The sequence below is a fragment of the Neltuma alba genome, unplaced genomic scaffold (genome assembly GCF_004799145.2).
Source record: "Neltuma alba isolate B1F8T4 unplaced genomic scaffold, ASM479914v2 tig00006532_pilon, whole genome shotgun sequence".
NCBI classification, from domain to species: Eukaryota; Viridiplantae; Streptophyta; class Magnoliopsida; order Fabales; family Fabaceae; genus Neltuma; species Neltuma alba.
Window position 1 is genome coordinate 1 of NW_021634491.1, and position 13,828 is coordinate 13,828.

The 13,828-nt window shown below is 36.6% G+C and overlaps 1 protein-coding gene across 1 annotated transcript; it reads right to left on the reverse strand.

Moving 5' to 3' along the window:
- Positions 1-11,056: 11,056 nt before the first annotated feature.
- On the reverse strand, positions 11,057-12,753 carry LOC114750584 (probable aquaporin NIP7-1). The gene is made up of 4 exons (XM_028939180.1): positions 12,551-12,753; positions 11,955-12,473; positions 11,404-11,465; positions 11,057-11,322 (listed from the first exon to the last, which is right to left on the reverse strand). Exons 1-4 carry the CDS (start codon positions 12,740-12,742, stop codon positions 11,100-11,102), a joined length of 996 nt encoding a protein of 331 aa, XP_028795013.1. The 5' UTR covers positions 12,743-12,753; the 3' UTR covers positions 11,057-11,099.
- Between the last annotated feature and the right edge of the window lie 1,075 nt (positions 12,754-13,828).

Sequence of the window (13,828 nt, forward strand, 5' to 3'; positions counted from 1 at the left end):
CAATCACTGCCTATATTACGGTCAGATGACTGCGTGATTTTCTTCCCCTTATGTTTGTATCAGAAATTTTCTGGATTAGGAGGTTTACTCTTAGTTTAATCAAAACAGGTTTCTCGTTTCTCAAGGTTCACAAGCAACCAGAAGGGTGTACAGATAGATGTACAAGAGAAAGGGGAAGAGCCATTAATATGGGGGAATAGGGAGGAGCTTGGGGGAAAAAACATTTCCACCTACTGTGAAAGCACCATGAAAATGACCGATAAAACGACTGATTGCGAGCTAGCTACAACGACTAGGAAGCCAACGTTACCTGGGGTGCCACGGTGACTCGTTGTGGTGAGAAAAGCAACTGGACGTGATCTCCGACTTGCACCGACACGGTAGATGGGTTGCTCTGGGCGAACCGGTTCATCAGTGCGGCCGAAGTGATTTTGGGTGACGGCGTGCGACTGCCGGCGGCAACAAGCTCGTCGGGCGGCGAAACGATGGAGCCGCTGAAAACACCCAGCATCTTCTCAACACCTAAAAGGACGGAAAAGAACTCTCTACCACAGGGGTAAAATGAAAAACAGATCTCCCGGTCTCACCAGAAAAGTTCAGAGCTGAAAATGGTGATGACTGAAGAGCCCAGTGTTTTCTTATATAGATGAAGGGGACGAGGACATTCTAGTAATTGCACGATATGAATGGAAGGGCATCTGTAATTTCGCCCCAAAATTAATGAAAAATTACAATTCTGGAATAGTGACCGGTGAAGGACGAGATGGCGGGTTGCCGCTGGGCCCCACGAGGGGTGGAGGTGGTGTTTTGGCCTTTGGGGTAAGATGAGTAATAGCCGAAGGATCAAAAGTGGATGAGAGTGGGCCCATGGAGGAGACGTTCATGATTACGTGCCACGCCTTCGGAATGGATTCCCTCTCCCTCTCAAGCCTCTGCAGTCTCCTCCTTCTCCCCTCCCGCCTCCTTATAGTATGAAACGATAAAATAAATAACTAAATTTGAATAACAGTGTAAGATGTAAAAGGACATTTGAAGAAATATCTATACTAATAATTAACTGCCTCATCAAGCTCATGGAATGAAAAATGAGTGATGCATCCTGTCGATCGGGACCATCGTGCGAGCTCAGAGTCTTGATCTATTAGGATGCTCTTCATAATCAATCATAGCCTGTGACCTTCCTCGATCAGCCTGCTAACGTTAGATATTACTATCGGTACTATGCTTTGCAAAATATAATTTAGAATCGAAGTAATATATGCTGGAATTAAAAAAGAAAGAAAATTGGAAAAATTCACCAACCAAAAAAGATATGAGAACGATAAAGGTAATATATAATATAGCGATATTAGAAATATTGTGTTCTCATTAAATAAAATTAGCAAAAAGGTAGATGTGATTAACGGATGATATACACTTATATACTACTTCTGATCTTAAATATAAATCACAGCAAAATTAATTTTATATTTAAAATCAGAGTTAGCAACATAGAAGCGTGGAACATCTTGCACAACTGTATACATTTTCATGGTGTTTGGTGTCTTCACAAAAAAATAAAAAACCTAGGGGAAGGATCTCTCCATTCAATGGCCGAATTGAATTAGGAAACATCCACCCGCGCACACCTATTATTCGTCAAACCTAATTTTAGAATTAAGAAAAGACTGTATCCAAAGCAGTGGAATTACTCGAATTCAGACCGAGAAAACAGCACAGTGATACTCTCTCTAATTCTCTCCACAAACACACTGTTAGAAGAAACATAAACTCAGTTAATTTTCAAAACAAGGAGTATATAATATGAGAAGTTCGATGAGACTAATCCCGACATTCTTCGACCATTACTCCTTAGAATCATCATCACTTTACCATGTTAAATGGGCGTGCAACGTAAATACACTGCGGACCAGCCATCTAATCTAATAATAAAAGGCCATCGGCAATATAAATTAATTAGCCTTTTAAAAAGACAAATAATATAGTCCAAACTTAGCACGTACACTGCGGAGACGTCGTTATTTAGATGTTTTCTGTCAAGTCTCCGGGGAAAAAATATAACGCGGCGAGATATTGTGAGACCTTCTAGGATCACATATAATCGAGAAGTTGTGGCGTGATTCAGTCACTTATAGTTTTGCGAAAAGAAAGAGATAATATCGTGGTTAAGTCTCATCCATGACAATATATATACCGGAGACGGGAATGACTAGTGAGTATGGATGAGATATTTTCAGATCACTGTGAAATGCTGGTAGCAGTCCATAACTTTGTATGTGATCCGAGTGTGGCAAAACAAGGTTGAGGGGGGGGGGGTCCGAAATATCGTGTGTCAGTATATAAATAACATGAAAAAGCTGGCTTATTTTTTTACTTCACGTGTGATCACATTCTTCCTTAAAACTTCAGTTTGTTTTATAAATTATTGGGAACTGAAAATAGCAACAAAAAAAAACAATCACACTGAAATAGAAAAATTGTAAATTGAAGACCATGATAACATTACTATAAATTTTGACAACGATGATATGGATTTTGACAATAGTTTTATGAATACGTCTATGTGTGTAATTTTTCTATCTTAACTGTCTTTTTTTTACGATTTTCCGAATTCATTCCGTCTTGTTGTTTGCTTTTATTTTGTGTCAAACTTTGATCATTTAATACTGCTTCCAGCTCTAATTATAAGATGCTATTTGTAGTAAGAGATAATATTATTTAATGCGTAAGAATGCAATATTGATGTTTCTTGGAAAATAAAACACCCTTCAGCGTAGGCTGCGTTCACCTGAATGAAGATATGCAATGAAATATTGACCGACACTGTGCGTGCGTGTCTCGTGAAGGACGGAAAAGGAGAGGGGGGAGCGTGAGCCGTTGATGGGGAAGAGGCTGACGTGGATCCGATTCCTTGCGGATAAAAAGGCCCATTGTTTTGCTTTCCCAATTCCACCCTCACCCACAGATTCATAATACTTCCCAATCCCACCATTTTACCCTGCCCCCGCCCTGGTTTTTTTTTCTCCTTCTCTCCTGTTCAATATCTCCGCCCTCCTGCCTGCAAGGTTGGGTCCGACTGGTCGCAAACGGAGGCACAAGGCGCGTTCTCCTACCGGGTCATGGGCTCGATTCCTGGCGAGGCACCCTGGGATTAGTCTGGCCGATACGCTGGGGGATACCCTGAGTTAGCGATAACATCCTACTCAAAAATATCTCCGCCCTCCCTTCCTATCTCTCTTCTCTTATTATTCCTGTTTTTATTTTCTTGAGGGGAAAAAAACCATTTTACCTGGACTGCTTTTTAAATTTTTAATAATTCCATACTAGCTTGTTTTCTCTCTCTTAATTAGATCCTTTAATTTTACTCTAACAAAATTTAAAAGCATTTAATTAGCAGAAAACCTTCACACTACTAGATTCAAAATTCATGGGCATATTGTTCCTGTTTTATTTTTACCACCATTCTCATTTGTTTTTTTTTTCTTTTTGGTAAAGACTGCATCTGGTCTTAAATATAAGAATTAATAAGAGAGATTTATATTTGTCTCAAATATAAAAACCTAATTCATTTTATTTCTCTGAATTATAAGTTTTTTCAAAGTATATCTATTAGTTGTGTATATCAAGGAGCTTTCATAATGAGGTGTTCTAATGCATATAAACAAAAAAGATAGTGTGGTAAAACCAATACATATATGTTATCAATAGGTTATTTAACTTTTTTTTCCATATATGCAAATTAATTATCTAATTTTTATATAAAAATTATGTATATGGTCTGTTTTTATACTTACTTTGAAAAAAAAAAGACAAACTTTATATCGTGGTCTCTCATTGGCGCATGCCCATCAAATTCAAGTATGTTGCATTGTTTACATTATGTGTAAATATAGTACTCCCTCCGTTCCTTATTATAAGAGACATTTGATGCTTATGCCATGTTCCTATATATAAAAGACACTTAAAAGTTGTCTCTACTTTTTTGTGTTGATTTCCTATTTTACCCATATTTATTGTCTCCAACTCACACTCTCCCTCCCTCTCACTTCTCTTTCTTTCAATAATTTAATTATTCTCTCTCATGCTCTCTCTCCTTATTAATGAGGGCATTTTTGGAAAAAAAAATTATATTGATTGTTCTTAACTAATTTTAACTACTTTTTTGATCAACGTAATTCAGTTATTCATCTCTTATAATAAGGAACGGAGGGAGTATTGCTTAGTTCGGTGTTGCTGGGTTTTATTATTTGTGCAGCGGGTGAGATAATGTACTAGAATAGAATAGTATGTGTTCTGGGGTTCAGCTTGATTAAACCCAGAAAATAAATGTCACTGCTGTCACTGGCAGGAATTAGGATGAATCTTTTCCGACGTTAGTCCAAACCAGAAGTTGAAAATTTACAAAATACATCTCCATCACGGTGGGTCCATTCGCTCGGAACGCCGTTTCCACCACGCAATTATAATGGGTTGGCCTCCGGTTTAAGAAGTGATGGGTTATAAATACTTAATTTATATTGGGAAAATGACAATAAAATACCACTTGAATTCTAAAAAGACAGATAAGGGATCTAAATAAGCAAAATGACAAATAGGACACTGGGTACCAATCTGAAATTCATATTTTCGGCCAAAAGACCAAAATGCCCTGATGAAATTGGGGAAGACCGAAAGCTGAAAGTGAGAGAAAGGAGAGAAGAAGACCGACGCAGTGAGAGAAAGGAGAGAGGAAGACCGACGCTAATGAAATGCGGGAAGAAGGAAAGAAGAATGTTGGAAATGTTATTATCTTACTCCTTCGCATCACCATTCTGTAGAGATTGTTGATTTGGTGGGTTTTGGTTGTGGGAAAGAGGATTTGTAGTGAGAGAGGGAGTGAACCGAAGCGGAAAGATGAAGCGGAAATCAGAAAACTGGCAAGCAATTACGTAACGTAACTGCTGTCATATGCCTGCTGGTTTTTGGTAAATCCCATTACGTGAATGGTAAATTTCACTATACATGTAGTTAATTATGAATTTTACAAAATATATATTGTGATTTACAACTTTTGTAGTGAAAGTGACTACTTTGTTAATGGGTTTTGCAACCTGTTTTTAGGAGATAAACAACTTGTTTGTAAAAACTAAAAACTAATAAAAGTGACAACTTTTGTAGTCACGTTGAATCAACTGGTTGCAAAAGCCATTTAAGAAGTGGTCATTTTCACTATAAAAGTTGTAAATATCACTGTGTGTTTTGTAAAATTCAGCGTCAAATTTTATTGATTTTTAGAAACAAGTTGCTCATCCCCTGAAAAGAGGTTGCAAAACTCATTTAAGAAGTGGTAATTTTCACTAAAAAAGTTGTAAATATCACTCTGTGTTTTGTAAAATTCAGCATGGAATTTTATTGGTTTTTGAAACAAGTTGTCAATCCCTTGAAAAGAGGTTGCTAGAACTCATTTAAGAAGTGGTCATTTTCACTATAAAGTTGTAAATATCACTGTGTGTTTTGTAAAATTCAGCGTCAAATTTTATTGATTTTTAGAAATAAGTTGCTCATCCCCTGAAAAGAGGTTGCAAAACTCATTTAAGAAGTGGTAATTTTCACTACAAAAGTTGTAAATATCACTGTGTGTTTTGTAAAATTCAGCATGGAATTTTATTGGTTTTTAAAAACAAGTTGCCAATCCCTTGAAAAAAGTTGCAAAACTCATTTAAGAAGTGGTAATTTTCACTACAAAAGTTGTAAATATCACTCTATGTTTTGTAAAATTCAGCATGAAATTTTATTGGTTTTTAGAAACAAGTTGCCAATTCCTTAAAAAGAGGTTGCAAAACTCATTTAAGAAGTGGTAATTTTCACTACGAAAGTTATAAATCTCACTATGTGTTTTGTCAAATTTAGTAGGAAATTTTATTAGTTTTTAGAAACAAGCTGCCCATCTCCTAAAAACAAGTTACAAAACCCATTGAATAAGTGGTCATTTTTACTACGGAAGTTGTAAATCCCACTATACGTTTTGTCAAATTTAGCGTGAAATTTTATTGGTTTTTACAAACAAGTTGTTTATCTCCTGAAAACAGGTTGCAAAACCCATTAACAAAGTAGTCACTTTCACTACAAAAGTTGTAAATCACAATATGTATTTTGTAAAATTCATAAATAACTACATGTATAGTGAAATTTACCATTCACGTAATGGGATTTACCAAAAACCAACAGGCATATGACAGCAGTTACGTTACGTAATTGCTTGCCATTGTTTTCTGATTTCCGCTTTGTCTTTCCCACAGGTTCACTCCCTCTCTCACTACAAATCCTCTTTCCCACAACCAAAACCCACCAAATCAATAATCTCTATAGAATGGTGATGCGAAGGATTTAGACATTTAGTTTCGTCAACTGGAAGGGGTTCGGTTTCGTGGAGTGGAGGGATTGGTTTCATCGAGTAGAGGGATTCGGTTTCACTGAGGGGAGGGATTAGTTTCACCGAGTAGATGGATTGGTTTCGCCAAGTGGGGGCAGTTTCTCTTTCGCCGAGTGGGGGGAATTGCTTTCGCTGGGAGGAGGCGAACACAATAAGGGCAATTCAGTCTTAGGCCAAAAATCAAAATTCCAGATTGGTACCTGATGCCTTCTTTGTCATTTTGCTTATTCAAGTCCCTTATTTGTCTTTTTGGAATTCAAGTGGTATTTTAGTGTCATTTTCCCATTTATATTCTTTCAAAAAATACTTGATTTATAAATCATATGCTTTTCTGGTTCTTAATATAAGATCTGTTTAATTAATTTGATTAGATTAAAAAAATTAAGTAAGTTAGGTAATTATAAAAAATATGACATATTTTTTAAAAAAAATATACTGTAATCATCTTTCTTAATATTTTTATTTTCTCTTTTACCTTATTATGGCTGATGAAGTATATGTGTATTCGGTAAAAGAAAGTAAGAGACTGGTGATATTAGATATTGATAAAAATAAAAATAATTCTGGACAAATAACCAATTTTTATTGAATTTTAGATTATTATGCTAGAATAAGGCTACAACAATAATCTATAAGGCATTCGTGTTGTGTGTGTTAGCACCTGGTAAGGAATTAATTTGTTAGTAATATTTACAAATCTCCCATTTACGAGACCATACGAGACACTGAGAAATGAAAAGCCGCGATGTGTTATAAACTTTGTGCATTCTTTTTTTTTTTTTAAAAAAAAAAAGAAACATTTTTCTTCATGCGTTTCATTGATTCTCCGCAACGCCGTCGTCATTATTTTGATATTTTCCCACATATTCTATTAGGATTTGAAGTGAGAGACGAATGAGCTTTTTGGGAATAGAGTTTTAACTGAATTAAATTCAGACGATATATGATATTTAATATTATGGGTTATAAGATAATATTACCTCCAATCTTTAATATAAAAACTAGTTGACTAATTTGAATAGATTAAGAAAACTCATTAAGTTAATTATTTGTAATAAATATGTATTATCTTTTCTAAAATATCATTACTAATTAAGTATATTGACTAGAACTATCATTATTACAAGAACTATGTTAAAAAAATAGATGAATATGAGAAAAAAATAAGATTTTATAATTATAATCAAAATAAAAATCAAATAAATTTTTATATTGTGGACCAGAAGTAATAAGAAGCAGCCACGGGTCGTAAATGGTTGAAAGCGAGCGAGAGAGATAGGAGAAGACAAAAGCTCCCATAATGTGGAAGCCAGGTTCCAGCTCCAGCCCCCGGCATCAGGCTCTCTCCTCTCCCTTTCTGGGGCCAAAATATATCATTCTCATTCCTCACAGTGGCATGTAATTTTACTTCCTTACCTAAAGTCAATGTACCACTTGCTCTTCAGCACATACATAGTGGCTTCAATCGAATTGAGAGTGCGTTTTCTTTGATAAAGCCACCAAAATTCATAAAAAAAGGTTTATTCTATTTAAAATTAACATCATCCACGCTTCATTCATTTATTCAATTCTTATAATTCATGCAACTCCATCTCAACCGTCAGTCGAACTATACTAGCGACGAATTAAAAATGGATGACAAATGTGGCCATGAATATTCATATCTTAAAATCACCACAGTACAGAGACGACTCACATATGTAGTTTCTACAAATATGTAGAATGATGTAGACAATAATGTATATCCCCAACCCAGTTAAGACAAGAACAACAGCTTTTGACAGCATCAAATTATTAATTTCCTCGTCTTGCTTTTGACACGCACTCGCGCACGCGCATGAAAATGAAAGAAAATGATAGGGAAATGTATTTAAAAATTTAATTGGTTAAAAAAAACTTAAATTTAAGCGTGTACAAGTATGATCTGGGAGTACGACGTATCTTTCGCTGTATGCAAATAACTTCCGTATTGATGATTATTGTGTATCATTGATTATATGTTACACACAGCGAAAGATATGTCATACTCAGAGATCATACTTGCAATATCTCAAATCCAGGTCCTTTTAAATTTTCAAACAGAAATTTTTTACCAAATTTCCCAAAATGATATTATTTTCGGTTCTTAATATAAAAGCTAGTTAGGGATTAGATTTTGTCATAAATATAAGACCTTGATTCACTTTACCTTTCGAATTTATAATATTTTCTCAAAAATATTTTTATTGATTGTAAGGTGCTCCCACAAAAACATAGCTCCAATAAACATGATTAGAAAGAGTAGTGCACAAAAACTATTACTCATAGTTAACTTAACTAATTTTTGTAATTTTCTTAAATTAGGTATCCTATCAAAAGCGAGTTTATATGCACATTGGGGGGGGGGGCGATAAAAGCACCGAAAAGCAAGGGGGAAAAAAGGGATTCATGTATTCAACTCTCAGATTCAAAGGCAGTGCAGATACTAAAGCATTCCAACACGAGTCCTTTGAATCGCCCGTTATTCCAAAACAAAGGACTTAAAGTGACCTCCTATTTTAATTTAAACAATGTATATGAAACAAACTATCACTAACTTTAATTGCATCGCTAACAACACACTTGGAAGTTGGAATTAGGTCCACTCATGTTGGTTTTCTTTTGTTCTGATACGTTGTTTTGAAAGTGAAACATTGGACCCAATATTTAATAAACGAGCCCATGTTGCTGTCCTTCCAGCCTCTGCGGAACACAGCCACCGTTCGATCGTCCTCCCACCCTTACATATTTTGGTAGCAGAATTTCTTTCTGCTTTTCAGACTCAACAACCATCCATAATTTCATATATTTCTCGTTAATCGGACGTTTTCTTTGTTCCACACCTCGTCAATCTTCAATTATCAATCAACTATGTTTATAAACGAGCTAATCTAATCGTATTGTTTCTTTACTCAAAAGAGTTGACGGCTGACCTTTCCGTTCTTATTTCCTGTATTCTCGATTATTTATTAATTTATTTATTTAACCTGAAACGAACTCTCCTCGAATGAATGTATGTATTTTTGTATGTTTATAAATCAACATGCCATTCACGACAAGAAACAAACATTACATAAATTGTCTGTTGAATGGGATACATAGGGAAGGTTCGGTTGTTTGTTCGACCATTGACGCGGTCCATTAATAATAACACGCAAAATTAATTGTAAGTTAATGGGATTATTTTCTCGCGAATGGGACTTTTTATTTAATTTTTGATGCTATTACAGGAAATAGAGGAGAAAAAAAAAATTCAGACTAGTATTATGATGTAGTATTGGTCTTTAAAATGATTCCTCCAGATAATTTTGTGGCTTACGATTACAAACCAATCCCATGAGTTTTGCTTTTGTGATTATATTTTCTAGTGATGCCCACAAATCTCTTTGTTGATTGGATGCCTTCAAGATCATAGATACTACCAACCATGAAGACTTCAACTCAATTATAATAAATATGTTTAAATTATTCTCCCTCTCTGTCGGTTCAAGTGTTGATTTTCATCCATCACTGTCGCAAATTGCGAGTGTGTTTTTCAGTTGCTTCACATTTCGTTCACAATCTGCACCCATTAAAAAGAAATATAAATAGCCTAATTTTGTGAGTGAAAGTGAAGGCAGGAAAAGCTACGGGGATGAGATCGTCAATAAACAAATCCCACGTAAACATCTCGGATTGATTAATTTAAGAATTAAAGGCCACACCCATGTTTAAATTTGGATTCAGTTCACACGTGGAGCTTTCAGGCTTTAAAAAGACGATTCCGATTCCACTGGAATCGGTCCTCCTCACTAATAATGTGCGTATGGATTCAGGGACGTATAAAAAATCTCAAAAAAGCTTCGGATTCTTGGAGGCCCACCATCCAAACCAGACAAATATAAATAAACAGGTTTCAGGGGCACCAAAAAAAAAAAAGGATGCAAGGGAATGAAGAATCAACTCCAGCCATGCGTTTCAGATATTATCAAGGCACGTCAATTATCGACTCTGGAAAATTCGCTTATGAAGGAATTTCTCACTTTCCAAACCTTATCACTACAAAAAAGATAAGATAGGTAGAGAATAACTCATTTCATTTGCTTAAATAATAAATAAATTATAAGGAGGGCTAGTAGGACGTGAGGACTGCTCATCATAACCCAAACACACTGAATTATTTAGAAAGAAGAATTATGGTCAAATAAGGAGCCGGATTTCAGTCTTAGACGGAATCACTGGGCTGGGCCTTAGGGCTAGGTTGGCCCAAGTCATCTATCATTACTTTTTGAAATATGGAAGGTTTCTTAATTAATTTATTTTCTTAACCTTTGCAGCCAATGCATTGGCGTGCACCGTGTCATTCTCAAGGCGCTTTGAAAACGTGAGCTGTGCTCATGATCAATACATTTATATGCATAAAATGCAACAAATCACTTCACTGTTTTGACCTTCCCCTTATTTTTTAGAGCTTATTGATTGGGATGATAACTTTATGATAAATTGTCTCTGATATTCCTTCTGGTGCTAAGATTCTCATGGAGAATAACCTCCATTTTCTCTGTCCCGATAAAATCATGGGTCCACTCCTCCCCAGGAAAAATGGTGAAGCGCAGAAAATTACAATCAAGAATTCAACCACTCAAGCCAATCGACAATGCTGCCGCTGATTCTGCGATTCCTTGGCATGCTAACTTGGGTACAAGGTTACGGAATGGCCGTCGTGAGTTGCGGCTGGAGAGGAGAAAGTGGTGCACGGTTGGTGCTTGAGACGCAAAAAACGAAACAATAGAACACCTGCCACAGCTCCACTTATGGGGGCTGTGATGTATATCCATATGTCCTTGAATTTCCATGACAGGATTGCGGGGCCTAATGATCTTGCAGGATTCATTGATCCCCCCGAAACAGGTCTGCAACAAAATCCACACCAGTTATTTCAGGAGACAAACCTATACGGTCTGTAAAAAATCTATGGAGATTGTAGATGATACCCGGTGATCAACACTGCAAGTCCAATGGCAATTCCAACAACAAAACCGGATAAATGACCCACCTGCAAAATGCATAGAGTTTTAACCCAGATAAATTGCTTTTCTTCGCCGTGGCTAGTGCACTACTATTTGGAACTTTAACGTGGACCTGAAACCTAAATCTCAGCCCTACTCGTCGGACTGGACTTGAATCAGAATTCTCAATTTAACGTGATATTTTATACTCATAAAAGCGAAACACAGACTACATTCTTTTGCATCACTTCTGCTAACGCTTGAATGCAAAGGATACAATTTTACCTGTGAGTTGTTTAGCCTATATATGGTTCAAAACTAAAACAAGAATATAAAGTTGCAACCTTCGGCAGAATGAATAACTATCCTATCAAATAATTTGTCATGCGGCGGAACTTGAATTGCATGAAATTTAATTCTTTGGATTTTGAAATTTCAGGGATTTTCGAATATTTCCATCCAAACACAATCTTAATTGAAATTTGGAATTCTGGGGCATGGTTGATACAGTATGAAGGAGGACTCTAATTCCTTACTGATTGAAATTCACTTGTCAAGGCTGCAGCAAGGAACATTATGATGAAAGTTGCAATCAGCTCCACCCAGAAGGCTGAGACAGGCCCTTGGATTGGCCTTGTCATCATGGCTTCTGATTTAATCCCATAGACGAGGCTGCCAATATACGTTGCCAACACAGAACCCACTGTTTGTGCTAGTATGTAAACTGGAACCTGTTCAACAGGGAAGGAGAAAGATATGAAGTTATTAACTACTATAACAATGGTGCCTGAAGTGTACAAATGACCGTGCTTTTGTTTCTTCTTGAGGACCTTCAGCCATGGAAATTGACCAAACGTTGCAAAAGCTATTGTGGCGGCCGGGTTAACATGAGCACAAGAGATTGGCCCAATTGAGAAGATTACAACAACCACTGTTAATCCTGCCGTAGCTGCATACTCCAGGAGGCCCACTTCTCCATTCTGCGACTGCGTGCTTGCAATGATTCCACATACACAGAACATGAGAATGAAAGTACCCACCATCTCTGCCACGGCCTGCATTTCAGAAGAACTTACATTTCCCAAGTTCATCAATATTTCAAATTGCAGGCTAATAATGGCTATTCTCTCACCGTGCGAGCATAATTTAGGTCAAGTCTGATGAGCGAACTATGAAAAGCAGAGTTTTTCACCAAGATGTATTGCTGCTTTGATATTGCATTGGTGCAGTCAATCTCCTTGTCATCTGAGGAGAGGCCAGTGCTGCTTGACGCATCATTAAAATTCTCGAGAGATGGTTGTTTCTCAATCATGATTTTCTTCATGATCGGACTTCTGCTGCTGAAATATTTTATTGGGGATCTTATAATGAGTTCTCAGATGTGCGAGGAGAGATGGTACAAGTTGCTTAGAAAGGTTAGATTCTTGTATTGCATGGAACAGGCATGATGCAACAATTAGGGGAGGTTTTAGATAGAAACTTTTGTTGCTCACACATCTTTGGCCTGTTTTCAAGGTGGAGAGTTGGGGAGAAGCATCAACACTTTTCATGTGTTGCTCCGAGTAAGGTAGAATGACAGTAATTATCAACTGCTCCAATATAGAAAGCAAGCTATTCCTTTCCAAACCTTGTTTAACCTCCACCTTTTCCTTTCTTTTCTCTCGTTGAGAGAATTAAATGAATTTGGCTTTGCATCTTGCAAACTGAGAACTAGATCTCAACCACCTTGATATCAAAGCTTGAATGAGTCAAGATTGTTCAAATCAGAGTTGGCTCTTTCCTTTGTTGTTACTGCCACTTTTTATTTCATATTCATCTACCTTTCCTGTTCCTACTTGCATTCCTTTTTCTTTCCGCATACTCTAACCTTACTTTTAATATCAACTGTCGTATATACTTAGGATTAACAACGATCATGATGCTGCGTATGGGGGGGGGGGGGGAGATCATGATGCTAGCCAGTAAAAAATGAATGATATATGTGCCTTTAATTTAACATGTGTATATCTGGACTATTTGTGGCACTAAAGCTGGGGACGTATTTGTAATATTCTGATGGAAGGAGTCTGCCCTATTGGGAGGGAAAAAAAATGGCCCAAGGATTAATCGTGATCAGGATTAATGGTTTTTAAGCACATAGCTTGGTCATTGGAAGTCTCAACCAGTCAACTAGTCAGACTACAGCACATTGGGCAGGGAATTGCGTGGGAAATTCCTGCAGATTGGCGGCAGATTAAATAACAGTAGGTGTTACCCCTCGGATGATCATGCCCAATCAAGCAGAGCAAGCCATCCTGTTTGGTGATTAACCATGCACATATTTTATTCCAAAATTTATTACCTTATATGCCCGGTGTTTTGATGTTTTATAAATTATTTTCAGGAAAATCATTTTGCAGATACATGAAGT

Coding starts and splice junctions, on each gene's coding strand:
- LOC114750584 (XM_028939180.1), bottom strand. CDS start 12,742: ATGAAGAAAATCATGATTGAGAAACAACCATCTCTCGAGAATTTTAAT. Junction 12,474..12,550: donor ACCTAAATTATGCTCGCACG/GTGAGAGAATAG, acceptor TCTGAAATGCAG/GCCGTGGCAGAGATGGTGGG. Junction 11,323..11,403: donor CTTGCAGTGTTGATCACCGG/GTATCATCTACA, acceptor ATTTTGTTGCAG/ACCTGTTTCGGGGGGATCAA.